The sequence below is a fragment of the Poecilia formosa genome, unplaced genomic scaffold, assembly GCF_000485575.1.
Source record: "Poecilia formosa unplaced genomic scaffold, Poecilia_formosa-5.1.2 Scaffold974, whole genome shotgun sequence".
Taxonomy (NCBI): Eukaryota; Metazoa; Chordata; class Actinopteri; order Cyprinodontiformes; family Poeciliidae; genus Poecilia; species Poecilia formosa.
This window is the reverse complement of record NW_006800913.1, coordinates 1-18,856: the sequence shown is the minus strand read 5'-3', so window position 1 is coordinate 18,856 and position 18,856 is coordinate 1. Positions and strand designations below refer to the sequence as shown.

At 36.7% G+C, this 18,856-nt stretch overlaps 2 protein-coding genes across 3 annotated transcripts in view; one reads left to right on the top strand and one right to left on the bottom strand.

The window, feature by feature from the left end:
• Positions 1–3,676, bottom strand: part of calhm6 (calcium homeostasis modulator family member 6) — a 6,092-nt gene extending 2,416 nt beyond the window's left edge. Inside the window, exon 1 of the mRNA XM_007544027.2 lies at positions 2,421–3,676. Coding sequence (XP_007544089.1) covers positions 2,421–2,945 — 525 coding nt within the window. The 5' untranslated portion in view covers positions 2,946–3,676. The remainder of the gene's footprint in view (positions 1–2,420) is intronic.
• A 7,601-nt stretch (positions 3,677–11,277) lies between these two features.
• On the top strand, positions 11,278–15,374 carry rwdd1 (RWD domain containing 1). 2 transcript variants are annotated; one of them, XM_007544026.2, is made up of 7 exons: positions 11,278–11,565; positions 11,970–12,035; positions 12,206–12,336; positions 13,645–13,788; positions 13,952–14,084; positions 14,159–14,221; positions 14,737–15,374. In XM_007544026.2, exons 1-7 carry the CDS (start codon positions 11,493–11,495, stop codon positions 14,847–14,849), a joined length of 723 nt encoding a protein of 240 aa, XP_007544088.1. In that variant the 5' UTR covers positions 11,278–11,492; the 3' UTR covers positions 14,850–15,374. The 2 variants fall into 2 exon arrangements, with proteins under 2 accessions (XP_007544088.1, XP_016522736.1); XM_016667250.1 differs by having other exon boundaries at positions 11,372–11,390.
• Positions 15,375–18,856: the final 3,482 nt, after the last annotated feature.

Here is an 18,856-nt window from a genome sequence, read left to right as displayed (position 1 = left end):
AAAAATATTGTCCGTTGGAATGTTTAGATACTTAAATAGCACATTTGGCTCAACAATGTCAGAGAATATTGCCTACTAGCATAAGCTAAGGTTAATGTTAGCCACGAAAGTAAAACTCACCTTCGTGTCAGTGAATGTATAACGAGGCGAACATCTTAAAACCTTTCTCCAGCTGACTTGTTGGGGCTTCGGATCGATGTACATAAACTCGGCCAAGCCCTGCAAGGACCTAATGTAAAATGCCATTTTCAATAGATCGGAAACAACCGAGCCGCTTTTCCCCGAACGCGGAAGCTGAGGTGCAAAGAGCCCATTCCATTTCCGGGTTGGAAGAACAAGAGTCTAAAAAGTAGTGTCGATTCAAAAGTTTCCTCTGGGCTTCTGGTCTCTGCATCTAAATAGTGAGAACTCTACAGTTTCTGAAAAAATAAGCTAAAGAGTGACTAATCTTAGTCCTTTTCTGGGTTAAAAGTGAATACTCCACATTTTCTAAATAACTGATAATTATCTAAAGATGAATAGCTAAATTCTAAGTTTGTTCTAAGTCCTTTAATATCAATTTGAAAAGTGTTTTTCTGTGTCTGATGTATTTTGGACTAAAACATCCTTGTTCTTCATCCAGTGATGTAATTAGAGGTAGGTAGAGCATCCAGAAACTGAGCTCAAATAAGAGTAGTGATAACTCAAAATAATATTACTCAAGTAGAAATAGAAACTCCATGATCCTCTCACGTCCATCCTTTGGAGCTACTGTCTGGCCACAGACCAGCCAAACTCTAACCATTTGAAAGTCTCTATAATCAGGCCTGAAAGGTTTTATATCAAAAGCCAATTCGATGGCTAAATCTGGCATTCTGGACTTTTCTACTTTTATAAGTCATGACCTTTTAAGACTAATTTTCAAATGTTTAAACAGACTTGCACCTAACCCATTAAGTGAATGCATACAGAAATTGCAGGTCAGCAGTAGATCTACCAGAGCAGCTTTACATGGATATTATAAGGTTCCATTCCATAGAACCACTTTTGCTCAAAGTGCTCCGTCTGTGCGAGGATCTGCAGTTTGGAGCTCACTTCCTGCCAATTTAAAGTCTGTAACCAGTTTTAATATGTTAAAAAAAAAACAAACAGAACTTTAGTTATGTCAAAAATAGAACTGTGTCCACTCTTAATGTTTTTATGTTTCATTGTTTTATATGCATTACTGTGTTGTGGGAAAATTTTAAGGTTATTTAAGGTTACTATGATTATTAGCTGAATCTTTGCATAGCAGTATTAAGATTCTTGTGTGATGCATGAGCTTTTGAAAAAGGACTTCTGAAGGAGTTTAGTTTCTCTGGCCTTAACATTACAATGAAGCCATTGGGTTGTTTCTTTATCTCTCTTGGCTCCTTTAAAGGAGCAGTATCATGTAAAATCTACTTTTTTAGCTTTACATTGTGTTATAATCTTATTCTCTAATCAAAAACATACCTGGAGTGTTACTTTGATTCTTTCATGCATGTCTGAGAAATCCTTTCGTCTCACATAGCAGCCATTCAACTGTGCATAATTGATTGGAAATACCATCACCTTCAAGGTGCAGCTACTCTCAGGGCTGCAGTTTCCAAGCTTCTACCTCACAGAGCAGCCTTCCCTCCTGGCTCCCTGCTCTGCTCCTTCAGACTAGCCAAACACCTGGTGGAACTGCACATCTGCTGATCTCATACCAGTTACTTCTTAGTGCAACGCTGGTAACAATGTTGTTAAAGGGTTAATAGAAAAGTCATGTTCTGATGACTTCCTGAAGACAGAGTTTCAGAAAGAGCAGGAGTATTTAAAGAGTACAGAATCCCATCAAAACAGGAAGTAACATTTCTTTTAAGTCATATTTGATATATTCAGCATTTTTATGACAACTGAAGGTGACATAGTTACTTGATTATGCTATGAAATGGTACTATGTGCCTGGAAACATAATTCTGCCCCTTTAAAACTATTTCTAGAGTTTTTTTTTTTTTTTTTAAGGTTTCTCAAGTAAATGCAGCCAGATACAACCCTCCTGTGATTATCCATCCATCTATTAAAGACACTAAATAGTCTGCAGTGTAAACATGTTGTCAAATCAACACAGCTAAAGGTTATATTTATACTAAAACAAATATAGTTGTTCTCATGTTTTCTTGTAGGGAGAACGATTTTAACTAGCGATATTTGAATTCCATATTTCTTCATCCTAAAATAGCTGCAAATGCTGATTTTTACACAAATAATTAACTATTTGATAGTCTAACAAACATTTGCAGTGTTTCCAGACAAAGATTTGCTGTACTGCTCAGTACCAAGTTAACGAATAAAGAATGCTGAAGTCTTTAATGCTGTGATGACTAAAGACTTGTGTTATAAATGGTAGATTGGGATCACATCAGAAAACTGCTTACCTGAGACTGAGATCTTAGTGTACGCAGAAGCTCCTCATTACGTTTATCACAAGGAAGCATGGGAAGTTTCTTTGCACAGTCCAACTCAGAATTCATATCTTTGCACAAATACTGGTTGTAAACACTCACATTGGTTCCAGTCATTGCACACTCATAATAGTTACCATTAAGCAGAGCAACAGCAAACCAGCTGGACGGTGCCACCAGGGCTGTGGAACTGATTTGGAAGAAAGCTGTGCAAGTGGTAGCCAGGTTTTTCCAACAACACAACTTTGCCCTGTTGTGCCAAATACCTGTAAACAATATCCACATCTTTTTGCTGAGAATATAACCTAGCAGCAGCAAAGCTAATGCTGGAACCAACAGGAAGACCAAGCCATACAGGAAGTTCAGCTCGTTGCAGGGACACTTGAATGCCACCGAGGAGAAGATCTGCTCGCCTCCAGCTGTCAACAGAGCAACCAACCCAAAACCAAGGTTGGTCTGCTTGCTGGCAATATTCAGAATCGTCTTAAACCTATCCATTGGTAGCTGCTGGGTGACACAGAGAGAGAGCTGAAATAAGCATTGCAGTTTCACTTCCACCCCGTATGTCTAAATGGCATCACCACAAATGTTGTCATTTCCTGGAACTCTTAATGTCAGTCGTGGGTTTAACTTGCTTTCTGAGCTTTGTAGCCAGCAAACAAAATTTCAGTTTGTACCTGATATTGAGATCCGTCTCCATGTGTATCTCCAGTTACCTAAAGCAATCAAATGTCACACTCATCAATGCTGCCCAGATAGCACATGACGTTAAATCAACGTTGAATTATAGTTAGAATTGTTGATTTTTGGTTGAAGTCGACAAATGACGGTGGATCAACCATCAAACAACCATCCAATCAAACCATTGAAACTGTGTCATTGAATCAATGTTGTTTTGTGGTTGAAATCTGATGACTGAAATGCCGAGGTTTGATTCATGGTTGATTTTTGGTTGAAGTCGACAAATGACTGTGGATCAACCATCAAATAACCATCCACCTCTAGCCAATTAACAAACGTTGAAACTGTGTCAATGAATCAATGTTTTGTGGTTGAAATCTTATGAATGAAATGTCTGATCAACATTGAATGTCAGCTGGTTTGCCGCACCCCCTTCCCTTAGTGATGGGCTATCTGAAGCCAGGCTTCGAGGCTTGTACCGAGTAAAAAGGGGGCGTGTCCGATGAAGCCCCGCTTCAAGGCTTGTGTTGTCTTGCTGAAAACCACGTGACCGGGTTTTACATGGGCGTGTGTTGTAGTTGACTGCAGCTGCAGCCAGACCTGCTTTAAATACACTTTGAAACCACGACAACGCATGAATATCCTTCTAGCTATCGTATTATATCATATTATAAACAATTTAATGACTTATTTTCGTCATAACTTGTTGCATATGCTGAACTGACAACTCCACTGACGGTCGGACTTCTTAATGCGCATGCGCGGGCATGCGTACTGACTGCATGTATGCTATCCTGACAGCGTATGGCTATCTGACCCCAAAGCAAGACAAGCACTTTGGCCAAAAATTGAAAAAGCAAGAAAAGAAGGCAAAGCTGCGGGATTCAGGGGCCCGTTTGGTTTCATCGAAGGCAAACGCATCATGGACATTTCTTCAGCTGGGAACTGAGATACAGCAGGAATTAGCATGAAATGATAGTGGTCAGTTCTGTTAATGGGACCTCTACCTCAAGGGGTTTTCTTTTCTCACTCTCCTAAACCGTCTGTTCATGTGTTCCATTTTTCAGATAAAAACTGATTTTTCTTTTGTTTCTTTTAACACAAGGGGACTAAAAGACTCACTTAAACGGAAAGCTGTTTTTTTGTTTTGTAAAGGACAACAAGCACACTGCACCTTTTTACAGGAAACACATTCTGATGCATCTGACATGAAGTTCTGGTCGCAGCAATGGGGTGATAAAATTATCTTCAGTCATGGGACAAATCGATCGGCTGGAGTCGCCATCTGCTTTTTCAGATGTCCGGGTAAGATTTTGAGTGAAAGAGCGGATGAAGATGGACATTGGGTAGCCTGTGTTTTGGAAGTTGACAATGTCCCATTAATTTTGTTAAACATTTATGGATATAATAATGATCAATACAATAAAAATCTGCTACATCAAATAACGATGGTTATTGCGGAGTTCACTGCTATTTTTCCTACAGGTCATATTATAGTTGGAGGGGATTTCAATTTAGCTCCAGATGAATGGATGGATCGATGGCCTTCACTGCTGGTAAAAGAAACCCTAAATCCTATTCTTAAGGAATTTGTTGTCGGATGTCTGGAGAGTGCAACACAGTGGAGTCAAACAGTTCACCTGGCACAAACCTAATGGTCAAAGTAGATCACGTATTGATTATTGGCTGGTTTCTGATGCAGTCTTAGAATGTGTCAAAGAGACAGAGATAGCAAACTGTCCCTTAAGCGATCACTGCATCATCAATTTAAAACTACAAAAACTAAATAGAAATTACAAACCTAATAATTACTGGAAATTCGATGCAAAGCTTCTTACAAACTTAGATTTTTGTCAATCTATTAAGGAACTTATTCTAAATATATCAAATGACAATTCTTTTAAAACACCAATTCTTAAATGGGAATACTTGAAATATAGCATTAGAAACATTCAATTAAATTTGGTAAAGATTTAAATAGAAAAAGAAAAGCAGAAGAGACAATGATGATTAAAGATCTTATGTCACTTTACAGAAAATTAAGTTGGAGTGATGAGGATAAAGACGCAATAAATAAATTACAATTTAAATTAGACGAGATATATACAAATAGGGCAAAAGGTGCTTATATAAGGTCCAGAGCCAGGTGGATTGAAGAAGGAGAAAAAAATAGTGCCTTCTTTTGTAACTTAGAAAAACGTAGACAATCAATAGCCTTATGATTGATGGAGTCGAATGTTCTGAGACTAAGAGAATAACACAGGAAGTATTTAATTTCTATAGTAATCTTTATAAATCTTCACATACAAAACAAATTTCTTCAACTTTTTTTTTTTGATAAAGTAAGAAATCTGATTCCTGTTATTGATGAAAATTTTAAGGAAATCTGTGATGAAGAGCTAAGAATCTCCGAATTTGATATTGCTATAAGAAATATGGCGTCTGACCGCGCCCCCGGGCCAGACGGACTTACAGCTAACTTTTATAAACATTTCTGGGAGGATTTAAAACCTCTGCTGTTCCAGGCTGTAGCAGAATGTGTTGGAAGGAAGGAACTCATGGAAACTATGAAACAAGGCGTAATTAAGCTAATCCCAAAACCTGGTAAAGATAAGAAAAATTTAAATAATTTAAAGGCCCATCACTTTGTTGAACTCAGACTACAAGATCCTAACAAAGGTTCTAGCAGCGAGGTTAAAAACGGGCTTACCCGGAATAATTAGTCAAACTCAGTCCGGTTTTCTTAAAGGTAGATCCATCCATAACAACATCTGCCTGGTTCTGGACCTGATTGATTATAGTCACTTAATAAGAGATGATGGTTTTATGTTGTTCTTAGATTTCCACAAAGCATTTGATTCTGTGGAACATCAATTTATTGTTAACACTTTGAAACATTTTGGTTTTGGTAGCAGTTTTCTTAATATGATCACCATGTTTAACACCAACATTAACAGCTGTGTGCCTCAGGGCACATGCTCCAGATTCAAAGTAGAAAGAGGAATCAGACAAGGTTGCAGTATTTCGCCTCTATTATTTATTATAGTCACGGAATTATTAGCAATAACAATTAATAACTCTAATATAGAAGGTTTGGAAATTAATAACCAGAAAATAATCATTAGCCAATTTGCAGATGATACAACCCTCTTCCTAAAAAATAAAGAACAAATTCCTTGAGCTCTAAGGGAAATAGAGTTGTTCTCTCAAGCCTTAGGGCTGCAGCTAAATATAAATAAATGTGAAATTATGAGTATCCATAACTGTTCTGATTCTTCAATTTCCGATATTCCAGTTAAAAATGAAATTAAATATTTAGGAATATGGATTACTAAATGTCAAGCTACTAGTGTAAGAAAAAAATTACAAGACAACATGTGGCAGAACCTTAAATAATTGGCTTCAGAGAGATTTGACGTTGTTTGGTAGAACATTATTAACAAAAACTGAATCCTTATCCAGGCTGACATATCCTGCATATTCCTTAGCCGTCCCTCCAAATCTCATAAAACGGATTAACAGAATAAACTTTAACTTCATTTGGAAAAACAAACACCATTACATCAGAAAAAGTGACTTGTTAAAAAATTATGAGGAAGGTGGTATTAAGCCAATCGATTTTGAAATTATGAATGGCACTTTAAAAATTAGATGGCTTCAGTCCCTTTTAAAATACGGTGATCTTATTTGGTTTGTTGTTCCATCGTTCATATTTCAGGAAGTTGGAGGTATTGAGTTGTTATTGAAATGTGATTTTGAATTATCTAAACTCCCCCTAAAACTCTGCTTTCCATCAACAAGTTTTGTTACAGTGGAAGTTGATGTTTAAACATAACTTTAGCCCCCATAATGTCCCACTGTGGAACAATAGAGCCATTCTATGTGGTAGAAAATCTATATTCATGAATGACTGGTGGAATAAACAGATCTGGTCAGTTACTCATTTATTGGATGGAAATGGTGAAATTCTCAGTTTGGAGGAATTTAACAGGAAATATGGAACTGACTGTTCATTAACAAATTATAAGAAAGTATTACGTAGCATCCCTGTTGTCCTTTTTTTGTCAGTTAAGAACAATTTATTTAATTTCTCTATTCCAAGACTCCACAAGATTCAAATTGAGTATGTGGACATTAGAGATAATAAATGCAACAACATGTTTTTGAACAAGTATTTAATAAATAGCATGTACCCAGGAAGAACAAAAAGCACAGCTCTCTTACAAAATTTTAACAAATCTGAGTCAAAATAAGGACAAATTATTTGAAATTTCCAATTCCTCCCAAACATAAAGAACTACATTTTAAAATGATAAATAACATATATCCTTCAAATGAGTTCTTAAAAGAGGGATTTAATTTTAATGTAGAGAATTGTAGTTTTTGTAGAACTCATTTGGAAACAACTAAACATTTGTTTTATGAATGTAAAGAAGTATCAAACTTATGGGATCAACTTTGTAACTTTCTGTCTTCTAAGGAAATAAATTTGGATTTTGTTTCCTTACAAAATATTCAATTTGGTTTATCCATTAAAGAAAAAAATATGGAATTTTTAGTAAATGTTCTGATTATTGTAACAAAATATTATATCCATAAATGTCGTTATGCAAAATGCTCCCTCTCAATTAATGCTCTTAAAAATGAATTTTCTTCCTTTAAGAGTTGTCTAAAAAAGATGCAGAATTTAAATGCAGTCAAATTGTATGAGTCAATGAAAGATTTCTAGTCTGTAGCCCCTAACATATCTTATTTTTTTAATCATTTTTGTTTCATCATTTAATTACCTTTCTTTCATTTTTTTCTGTTAATTTAGTTACCTTTAATAATAATTTTCTCTTGATCCTCTGAAATTAATGTGATTGTTAACATTAGGAGTTGTGATCTGTAATATTTGTTTGTTTTGACACGTTGTGAGTTTTTGTCATTGTTATTCCTTATGTACTAATAAAAAACAAAAAACAAACGATGCCTCGTGATCCATTACCTGGATCACGTGACTGCTTCATTTTGCGTGTCGGTTTTCAAAATAAAAGCGCGATGAGCCGTGCTGCTTCATGGGTTGTTGTCCATTTCGCTCATCAGAGGAGAATATTTGTCTTCAGTGGCCAAAATAAAATGAACATTGACCAACATATTTGATGTGTATTGATGATGGCACTCATCAAAATTTAATGTTTGTTACTGGTTTTCTCAATTTTAGATTATGTTTTTTTATGACTTTATATTTTTGTGATTTTATGATGTAAATCTCTTTGAACTGCATTGTTGTTGAAACTTGCTACACAAATAAACTTGATTGATTGTTTGAAATGGAGCCAGCAAGAGAAAAATCTGACATCTGGGAATACTTTGAGATTATCGCTCACAATAAAATTCTTCTTAGATAAAAATAATTAACCCTCCACTTCCCAATTTCTCACATTCTGGATAGTTCCACTATTATTTGTAGTCTGATTAGCAAAGATATATCAGTCTTGCACAGCAGAAACAGATTTAATCCTGTTGCAGAACTAAAATTCAACATGTAGCCAAATATAAGGGATCAGAACCAATTAGAAATCCAAGAAAAAGCAAATGCCCCAACAGGCACTGCATTCCCAAGACACTAAAACATCAAATGCCTTTATTGTCAAATCCGTCTATGACATAAAAGAAAACCCAACACAGCCACTGATATTCAACATATACCAGGATTAGATTGGCGACAAATCATTTTAAAAAACATATGACAATTAAATATGGTTTCATTGATTCTCTTGTTACTAAACATGAGTTTGATGAAAACTTTGTGACAATATTGCATTCAGTAATTTTTGGAAGTATGATCCAACTGAGTGACAAGGCTGTTAGAGTTTCACCAGCAGATGTCACTAGTGAGTGATGAATGAAGCATCGCGTAGTTAACCTTTTTGCAAAGCAAAGGGTTGGAAAGCTTCATTGCTTCATGAGGCTTCATTTGCCCATCACTAGCGTCCGCCATCTTCTATGTGGCAGCAGAGGATCGGAGCTCCTTAAGTCCTGTTCTGTGTGTTTCAACCGTTTTACGAAACAAACTGGATTCAATGGCATTACTTTTCACATTCTGATCTTTCATCCTTATGAAAGATCAGAATTACTTGACTTGGCAGCCAGAAATTATCCTCTAAACAACTGAAAAATATTTCCTATGTAGCTACATTGGCCCGAAGTAACCGCTGATTATTAGCGTAGCAGCTAACGTTTCCATACTGTTTTCTAATGAGAGAGAGCTGATGAAAAACCGCTGTTAGAGGAGAAGTTCATTAAAAATCAGGGGATTTTGTGAGGAAAGATCAGTCAGGATCAGAGCTGGAGCTGCTGTTCTTCAGTCTGTTTCCCAGCTCAGCTTCACCATGTCGGTATTAAGCTATAAAGATGCTACGAGTCAGAGCCCAACATGCTGAAAATGTCTTTTTCTGAATGTGAAGGAAACATATTTTCTATTATATGTTTGGATAATTTCTCTTTTATCCTTGGCTGTAGCCTGTGAACCAGGACGTCTCTGAAGTCATTGAGTTCTCCCAGTGTAACCAGCAGACTGAAGCCCTGCCTGTGGCCAGTGTTCCCAGTATAATAAATAAATGTTTTATTCTTTCACTTTTTGTGTATTTTTAAATATCTCAATCTGAAGCATTAGTGTATTAATACATCTTATGTAATGAAATAAAAATAATTTACTCCGTTAGAATTATTTTCACTCTGCTGTCAATAGCAGAGTTGATGTACTGTAATATTTTTTCTCTGGAAAAAAGTAAGAAAAATATGTAGTTTAATGTTTGACAGTGACTGATTTATAAATCAAAAGTCGTTTCTCAATGCATAAAAAATGAATACAAGAAAATGTGTTTCTTGTCTTGAAATGTTAAATGTACATTAAAAATGGAGTTATGTAAATATGTTATTTAATTAAACACTGTAAAAGTGTCTGTTCATCAATGTCAATATAAAAATTATCAGAATAATTTCTATCAAATAAAAACATTGTGCTCTTTATTCAGAAATGTCCAAAAACAATTTAATAATCACATCAAAAGTTAGAAACTCTGTCTTTAGTCATTTCTTTGATTGCCAAAAATATTAATGTGTGTGAGAAAATGTGTCAATGACAGGAGTTAATTTAAAATACTTTGTAGAACGGGACTTTCTGAAGTTCGGTCCTTTTACTTGTATTAGCTTATTGTCACATAGGCCACTTTCAATATGGCGGACGCTGTGACGTATCGCAGCAACGGGCTGACCCAAGTACACCTCGCGAGAAGGACCTCGCTGCAGCAAACAGAAAGGGGCGGACGGACCACTGTCAGTCTCATACCTTATTTGGACATGGGACCATTGCAATCCGGAAGTGAAGGGGGCGCTATTTCCTATACTTCCGTTTTTATTGTCTTTTGAAATCTGTGATATATTTTCACATTTAGGAAGGAGTTTCACTCTCAGAATGTATTTGAGCTTCCTTCTTTTATTTACTTCACGGCAGCTCACAGTTTTAGCTAATTCTGTAGCTTTCGGTGTACTTCTAAATCCGCTCCTTAGTCGCATCTTTTCGGGCTTGCGACTGCCTTTAGTGGCGTGGGGGTGGTAACACAATTAATATAATTACATTTCTAAATCAGAATACCACAAAGTCTTTATTATTATTAATTCTGCCATTACTGGAACAGTAAAAGACAAATTATCTCATAAAACAACTTTTTTTCATTTTCTTAAGGATGTAGATCTAACAAATGACAATACTTTTATACATTATAAATAATATCTGTTTATCTCCATCAATTATGGGAGGAACAAAATACATAAGGAGACATGAAAAACAACATGATCAACGGTAATAAAAATACCATTCGCAGTGTATACATAAGAAATTTAATTGAGCAAAAGTCAATAACAAACAAATAAATTAGGTTACAGAAGAATAATAACCCAGGTGGTTACAACCAGGGTTGCTAAACAGATAAAAGCAAAAATTCTAATTTTTGTCTTTACAGTGACATGTATATTATTGAGAGACTTTTTGCTGGTAGAGTCTTATATATAGAAAAAAAAATAAGATGAAACTATTTAATCTATCAACGAGGAAATTTTCCTTCCTACGTGTTCATGTCTATGGGTTTCCGTATTTGCATCACTAAATCTGAGATCGATTTAGTGGTCTGCAAAACAGATAACCGGAAGCCCCGGACTCTCCTTTTGCAGTGTCTGAATCAGACAGAAACTTCAATCTCCGACATCATCGATCGCGTTCTGAGTGGATGGGACCGATAGAACACGCCGAGCTCTATGTTGCCAAAAGTTTCAGTGTTGGAATGATTTTATCAAACTCTAGATAACCCCCTGAGATTAAAAATGACAGATTACGTCGAGGAGCAAAGGAATGAACTTGAAGCCATAGAATCGATCTATCCCGACTCCTTTACAGGTGGGAGTTGATTAAAAATAGTAGCTAGCTTACAGCTAGCATCGCAGTAAGCCTTATTTAGTTTATCGGACTGGGTTGGAACTACTTTATTTTTGTTTGATAGTTGTGATGACTTCTGGTCAATGAAAGCTAATGAGACAGTAAATGCTCTGGCCTTTGGCCACGTCTTGCAGGGCTATTCACGTTCACATCCAGCAAGCTCACGACGAGAAGCAACGATTCGGTTTTTATAGCTAAAATAGACTAGTTTAAATCCGGGATGTAGGGGTTTGGTCTTACGATGAAAAGCAGGAATATTTGTATAGTTTAAATGGACGAAAACTGTCTGAACAATAGTGCACTAGTGATCATGGTGTTCTAATGCAAGTTTGCAGAAATGATCTGTTATTCATGTGGGCTTGCAGTGCTGTCAGAAGAACCCACCAGTTTCACTATTACCGTTACTTCAGACGCAGGAGAAAACGGGGAAAGTGAGTATATTCAATTCATAAATGTGTTATATTCTGACATTTTCTTATTTTTGACACCTTCTTCTATAATGACTTTGATTTATCTGAGTTAATGTATGGTTTGAAGTTACCAAATAAAGATGGTTTCAATTAAGTGAGAATGAATTATTCTCATTTAACTCTCATTCCAGCTGTTGAGGCAACTTTAAAGTTTACATATGTAGCAGAATACCCAGATGAGCCCCCACTGTGGGAGATCTACTCTCAAGAAAATCTGGAAGATGGCGACCTGGAGAACATTCTCACCCTGTTGAAGCAGCAGGTGTGTTCATTTATCTGAGAATAAATATTGTGTTTAATTTCTTCTGCTTTGTTCAATATTTTTGATTTTTTTTTCTGGGGAAAGTGTTCTCAGCAGACTTTAGGACACAGGTGTCAAACTCCAGTCCTGGAGGACCACTGCCCTGCAACTTTTAGATGTGCCTCTGCTGCACCACCTGAATAGAATAATTAGGTCATTAGCAGGCCTCCCCACAAGAAGGAGGTAAATAAGCCATTTTATTCCTGTGGCACATCTAAAAACTGCAGGACAGTGGCTCTTGAGGACTGGAGTTTGACACCCCTGCTTTAGGATATTTCCATACACTCAATATAAACTGACCAAAGAGCCATATTTAGTCTTGGCACAGCCTTGTGGAAGCCCATCACTCAAAGATTGATGGTTTTAGGAGCTGTTGAAGCATGCAGCAAAGTTTGATCAAAAAATCATTGAATTTGAACTGGAACACATATTGACACAAACATTTAATGAATTGAGTCCATGCAGTTATGGTCCTCTGTCATGCCACCAAGCCTCTCGCAAGATATGTTTTTTTTTCTTCCTTTAATGAAACAGTTGAGCTTTAATTTGTGCTGTGGCATCAAGCTGCAGCAGGCAGTGTGGAAATGTTCTGGTGGGCATCCCTCTTTACTGAGGCTCGTCAGTACTGCAATGATCACTGTGGTAAACTGCACCAAAGGGCCATATTTAGAGTCATACTGAACATGACAAAACTGCAGTTCACAACATTATATCATATTTAATTTTCTGATGCTAATTTGAATCCAATAAAAACATGTGGGGGGTTGCCCCATGGTTCCCACTTGCTCCATGGAGCAAGTTTCCAACCACCCCAATCAAAGCTCTTGCATAAAGCAGCTGCTCACTATTGATTCCTTGTTTTGACACTTGGAAATGTTTTGTTTGGGGCTTAATGGTCTTAAACTTTTGATCAGCTGCTCAATTGCCAGAGTTTAAAAGTTTAAAATTATATAATCTGCCTGGTGTATTTTTTGATGCTTTATAGAGCTCTGTAAAGGCAAAGGGAAGTGCCTCGGGCAGAGGGTGGGCTTTTTGGTCTTACAATAGTCCCACATTAACTGAAAAAATATTCATTACATTTTTCCAATTTTTATTTGCACTTAAAGGAGGGAACAGGTCACCTGGAAAAGATTTCTGTTCCGTGCACAACCTGGCTCTAAATTGGTGGTGGCTCTTGTTCAAGGACCTAATGTAACTCTGTAAACTGAAGCTGCTTGTTTTATGCTGTTTATTTTCTATTATCAACACGTGTATGTAATAATCATGCAGGCTGAAGAAAACCTGGGTATGGTGATGATTTTCACCCTGGTAACAGCTGTTCAGGAGAAACTTAATGAAATTGTGGATGCAATGAAAAACAGACAAGAAGAGGAAAAACTCCGGAAAGAAAAGGAGGCAGAGGAAGCAGAAAAGGTAATTGGACGGCTGTCTGAATACTTGTTTGACTTTTGATTGGTTTGCCTCTTCTATTTCTGTAGAGGCTTAGGTGATATGCTCAGGTTCCCTTAGATTCGTTAAGGAGATGAAGGCAGTATGCGTGGACACGTACTCAGTGAAGGATGCTTGTGTTTGGCAGGTGAAGTTCCAGGGTACAGTGGTAACAATTGAAAACTTCCTGGCATGGAAAGCCAAGTTTGAGCTGGAGATGGCTGAGTTCAGACGAAAAAAACAGAAAGAGGAGGAGCAGGCTGGAAAACCCAGACTCACTGGTAAATCAGTTTCACTTTTATGTCAAAACCTTGGAAGCTGCTTGCAAAATAAAGTGTTATTTTTTCCTCTTTAGGCAAACAGCTGTTTGAGAGAGATCATAACCTTGACACATCAGACATTCAGTTCCTAGAAGAGGGTAAGTAAAGCTCTACAATAAACAGATCCTATTGTGAAATATTACATTTGGAAAACTCTTATTTTCTCAAACCAGAGGGATTTTTCTCATAATTTCAATCCGTTTCAAGTAATAACTCCAGCTAGATTAACTTAAATGTGTCTTGTGTTTGAAGCTGACTTGCCAGAGTAGCAGACTTGTTTTTACTACCTTCAGTTAGGAACCACTCATTGGAAACAAAACTACTGGGAGTTGGAGTTAGTTTATATTCTTCTATGATTCGATGATCTGACACAAGAGCCAACTCTTAACAGAGCAGCGTGTTTCTGGTTCTCTTTAAACAGTGCTGGCCAAGCATTACATTAATGTCCTTGTTTTGTTTTTTTTCTATATTCCAAACAATAACAATATTTGGCTTTTCGTTTTCACAGTTTAAGCTAAAATGTTTGGAATCACAGGGCCTGTGCTGGAATGCATCTTGAAGGGTGATTTGTTCACTACCCTTCTTCTAAAGCGGTCTTGTTTGTTCTTCTCAGCTGGAAACAATGTTGAAGTGGACGAGTCCCTGTTCCAGGACATTGAGGACTTGGACTTGGATGAAGACGATCCAAACTTTGACCCATTAGATATGGACAGCGATGAAGACTAAAGCTGGACAAAACAACAGACAGTTAAAAACCCCTAGCAGACCACTGCTTCACTCATAGTTCCACCCAATTATGGCATTTTTGAAGACTCTTGGAGAAAATAGGAAAAATCTCAGTTTACTACAACAGAAGACATTAAAAAAAAACAAATTGAAATTTCCAAAATAAATCTTGCTCTTCATTAAATACTGACCTTCGAAAAACTATGGTGAATAATATTTCAATTTCTAAACTCCAAGAGGAGAAGAGCTACAACCTCATACAAACGTTTAATGATCTAATATCCATAACTCCTAGAAAACAGGAAGATTTTATTTTTGTCCTGATTCAGAAAAATTTGGAGATGGACACGTTACTAGATTTGACACCACAGAGAAAACCAAGTTCTCTGAACAGAACTGTTCAAACTTATTTAACATCATTAAACTGTTGAGTTTGTAGAAAACTGTAGAGTGAATCCAGTGGAATTACAGATCAATTGCAACATTACATTCTGAATAAATACATCAACTATGGCTCATCTTAAACTTCCATCTCCATTTTTGGTGGTTATTTCAAATTTTGTGTAATTATTGTTGGTCATATTTTTCATTTTCCCTCATGAATATAAGGTACTTTTTTGACTGGGTCCTTTGCTAACCCTTTTTTAGTTATCCTTTTATATGACTTGTTACAGCTGTGAGATACGGTAGATTAAAAAGGTTTTAGCATCGTCTACAATTTACTAGAAATACTTTAAGGGATCCCTGATAAGTTGTAACAATAGATTTTATTTGTGAAATATTTGTTTTATATGTAAAAACAGTTTTTTTTTTTTTTTGCTTTTTTTTTAAATTACATCCAACAGTGACACAGTGTGGCATTATCTAAAATTACACAAGTCAAATGTAATATGATAAACAACAACTCAGGTAAAGTTAGCCTTCCTGTGTTTAATCCATACATTCCAGTACAGAACAGGGCCAACCGGGTCATCAACCCAGCATGCATTGCACAGGTGAAAAAATGTAATGGAAAAATATTACAGTAATAATAATAATAATAATAATAATAATAATCAATTAAATTTGTACCACACTAGCAAAAATCTCAAAGTGCTACACAGTACAACTAAAGTCATAGATAAAATCGGCATCATAAAAATCATGTAGAGGCAGAATAGGCTTGCTTAAATAGAAAAGTCTTTAAGCCTCTTTTAAAGTCAACCAGTGGTTGTGGAGCTCTCAAATGGTCCGGGAGAGAGTTCCAGAGACGGGGGGCAGCCACAGCGAATGCCCGATCTCCCATGGTCCTTAATCTGGATCGAGGAAGGTGGAGGAAGTTGCAGTCTTGTGATCGTAGAGATCTGGTGGATGAATATGGAATGAGAAGGTCTTTCAGATAATCCGGTGAGGTTCCGTTTAGACACTGATGGGTAATGAGAGCGATTTTGTACTGAATTCTGTAGGTGACAGGAAGCCAGTGAAGATCATGCAGAATAGATGTAATATGGTCAGATTTACGGGCTCTCAGTAGAATCCCTCCTGCGCTGTTTTGAATGTATTGAAGCTTCTGAAGATGTTTTCTATGGATTCCAACAAACAGAGAGTTGCAGTAGTCGAGCCTGGAGGAGACAAAGGTATGGACGAGAGTCTCGGCATCAGAGAAAGAGAGAGATGGACGAATTTTGGATATATTACGAAGATGAAAGAAATAGATTTTAACCAGATGCTTGATGTGATTTTCAAATGTAAGATGAGAATCCATATGTAACAAATGATGAATTGTTACATATCACAAACGGCAATTGAAAAACTGCAATATATTTAGGTCAACATTTTCAACTAATCTTGGATCCCTTTAAAATACATGCAAACAACCTGATTCCAAAAGGATTCAATATTTTGTATAGTTATGCACTCTTAATAGACAACTACCATAGACTCAAAACATGACATCATGAAAGTAAGACTGCAAAAAATAAAACTGTTTATTTAGAAAGTTTAAAATTGGACATAAATTTTGTAGTATATCAATTAGTATTGTATATATAAAAAATCATTTGCATTCATGGAATCCTTTCAGGAGATAATGTTCTGGAGGTGAAGATTCTTATCTGTGAAAACAAAGCAAGCAGAAAAGAAGGCTGATTTATAGAGAACAAGTCCTTCTTACCCGGATCACTTCCTAAGTACTTTGAACTAAAATTGGTTAAAATTTAGTTTCCATGGCTCTGATTCTGTGTCGATATGTTGTGCTTTGTGTTTGAAAAACATCTCACCTGTTTCTCTTTATGAGACAACACGCCTTGTACTGCTATGAGCTGGTACTGTTTGTGCTTTAGATTTCTGGGGAACTTCCTGACAAACTGAACGGCAGTCAGGCACGTCTCCCTGCTCAGCAGCTTTCTGGTGTCAGATGATGAAGAGCCAGGATCTAAAAGCAGGAGGGACAGGCTGCCATTCTTCCTCTGTTCCAAACCAACTACTGTTCGGCTGTGACCCAAAGGAGAGGACATAGGGATTAAAATGTGCCACATGCAGGTATACTGTGATTTCTAAGCAACAATATGAACAGAGTATCCAGTATAACACATATTCAAGAGACATGCACATCACATCATACAAGATTGAAAGCCATGAAAAAAAGTGAATGACCTCTGGGAACATTTGATGACTACACTGTACACACTGCATATAAGTTATAGTTTCTAGGGAAGGTTAGACATGAAAATGGTAATGCAACCTACTAAGATATTTAGGTATATGCATATGTTCTGGGTAGTCTAATATTAAGTCAAGTCCAGTAAATTCAAAGTGCTTTACATGATTAAAAACACACCGTTTACAAAACAAAAGACATGCATTACAATACCAGAATAAAGATAAATAATGACAAGTTGTAATCCAGACAAGAATTAACCTGTTTTCCATTTATTAGTCAAAGGTAACTGAGCAAGTGGAACTTTGGCCTTGATCTAAAGGAACTCTGTGTTTCAGCTGTTTTGCAATTTTCTCAAAGTTTGTTCCAGATTAGAGGAGCTTAGAAGCTGAAATATTGCTTCGGCATGTTTGGTTCTCATTCTGGGAATGAAGAGTAGACTAGAACCAGAAGACCTTAGTGGCCTGGAAGGTTGATACAATAACAACAGGTCTGCTGGGCTGTTGAGTAATTTGCAATCTAAGTATTTTAAAGTTTATTCTCTGTTCTACAGGGAGCCAGTGGAAGCACTTTAGAACTGAGTGATGTGCTCTATCTTCTTGGTTTTAGTACAACATTACCAGCAGCGTTCTGGATCAGCTGCAGCTGGAGGATTGCTTTTTTTGGGCAGACCTGAGAAGATGATGTTGCAGTAATCAGTAAGTCCAAGATTAAACACATGGATGAGTTTCCCTAGATCTTGCTGAGACATCAGTCCTCTAATCCTGGAGATGTTCTTCAGGTGACAGAAGGCCGACTTTGTAACTGTCTTTATGTGGTTCTGAAGGTTCAGGTCAGAGTCCATCAATACACCCAGATTTCGGGTCTGATCTCTGGTTTCAAGCTAAAAACCGAAGATGTGTGTTGACTCTACATCGCTCCTCTTTAGGTACAAAGATACCCTCAGTTGTCTTTCTGTTCAGCTGGAGAACGTTAATCCACACATTTATCTGTTCTAAGCATCTGTTCAGTGCTTGGATGAGTTCGAAGTCACCTGGTGACATTTGCCTCTTTTCCACCGGCTCGGCTCGCTTTCCGAACGTTTCCCTCCACCGGCTTTTTTTTCGGGGCTGGCCCTGCTGCTGAAAGTAACTAAAAAAGTTACTTTTAATGTAATTTAGTTACTTTCCAAATCAAGTAATCAGTAATCTAACTAAGTTACTTTTTCAAGGAGTAATCAGTAATCTGATTAAAGTTACTTTTTCAAAGTAACTATGCCATCACTGTGTATGTACGTTCCACATCGGTAACTCTTATTTATCTACATTTATGTGCTATAAGTAATAACATCTTATTACTTTTCCCAGGGAACAGAAGAAGAGCAACATGG

Bases quoted from the DNA above. Each gene is read 5' to 3' on its own strand.
- rwdd1 (XM_007544026.2), top strand. From the start codon at position 11,493: ATGACAGATTACGTCGAGGAGCAAAGGAATGAACTTGAAGCCATAGAA. The intron at 12,036-12,205 runs GTGAGTATATTC...CTCTCATTCCAG, and splicing joins CGCAGGAGAAAACGGGGAAA to CTGTTGAGGCAACTTTAAAG. The intron at 12,337-13,644 runs GTGTGTTCATTT...ATAATCATGCAG, and splicing joins TCACCCTGTTGAAGCAGCAG to GCTGAAGAAAACCTGGGTAT.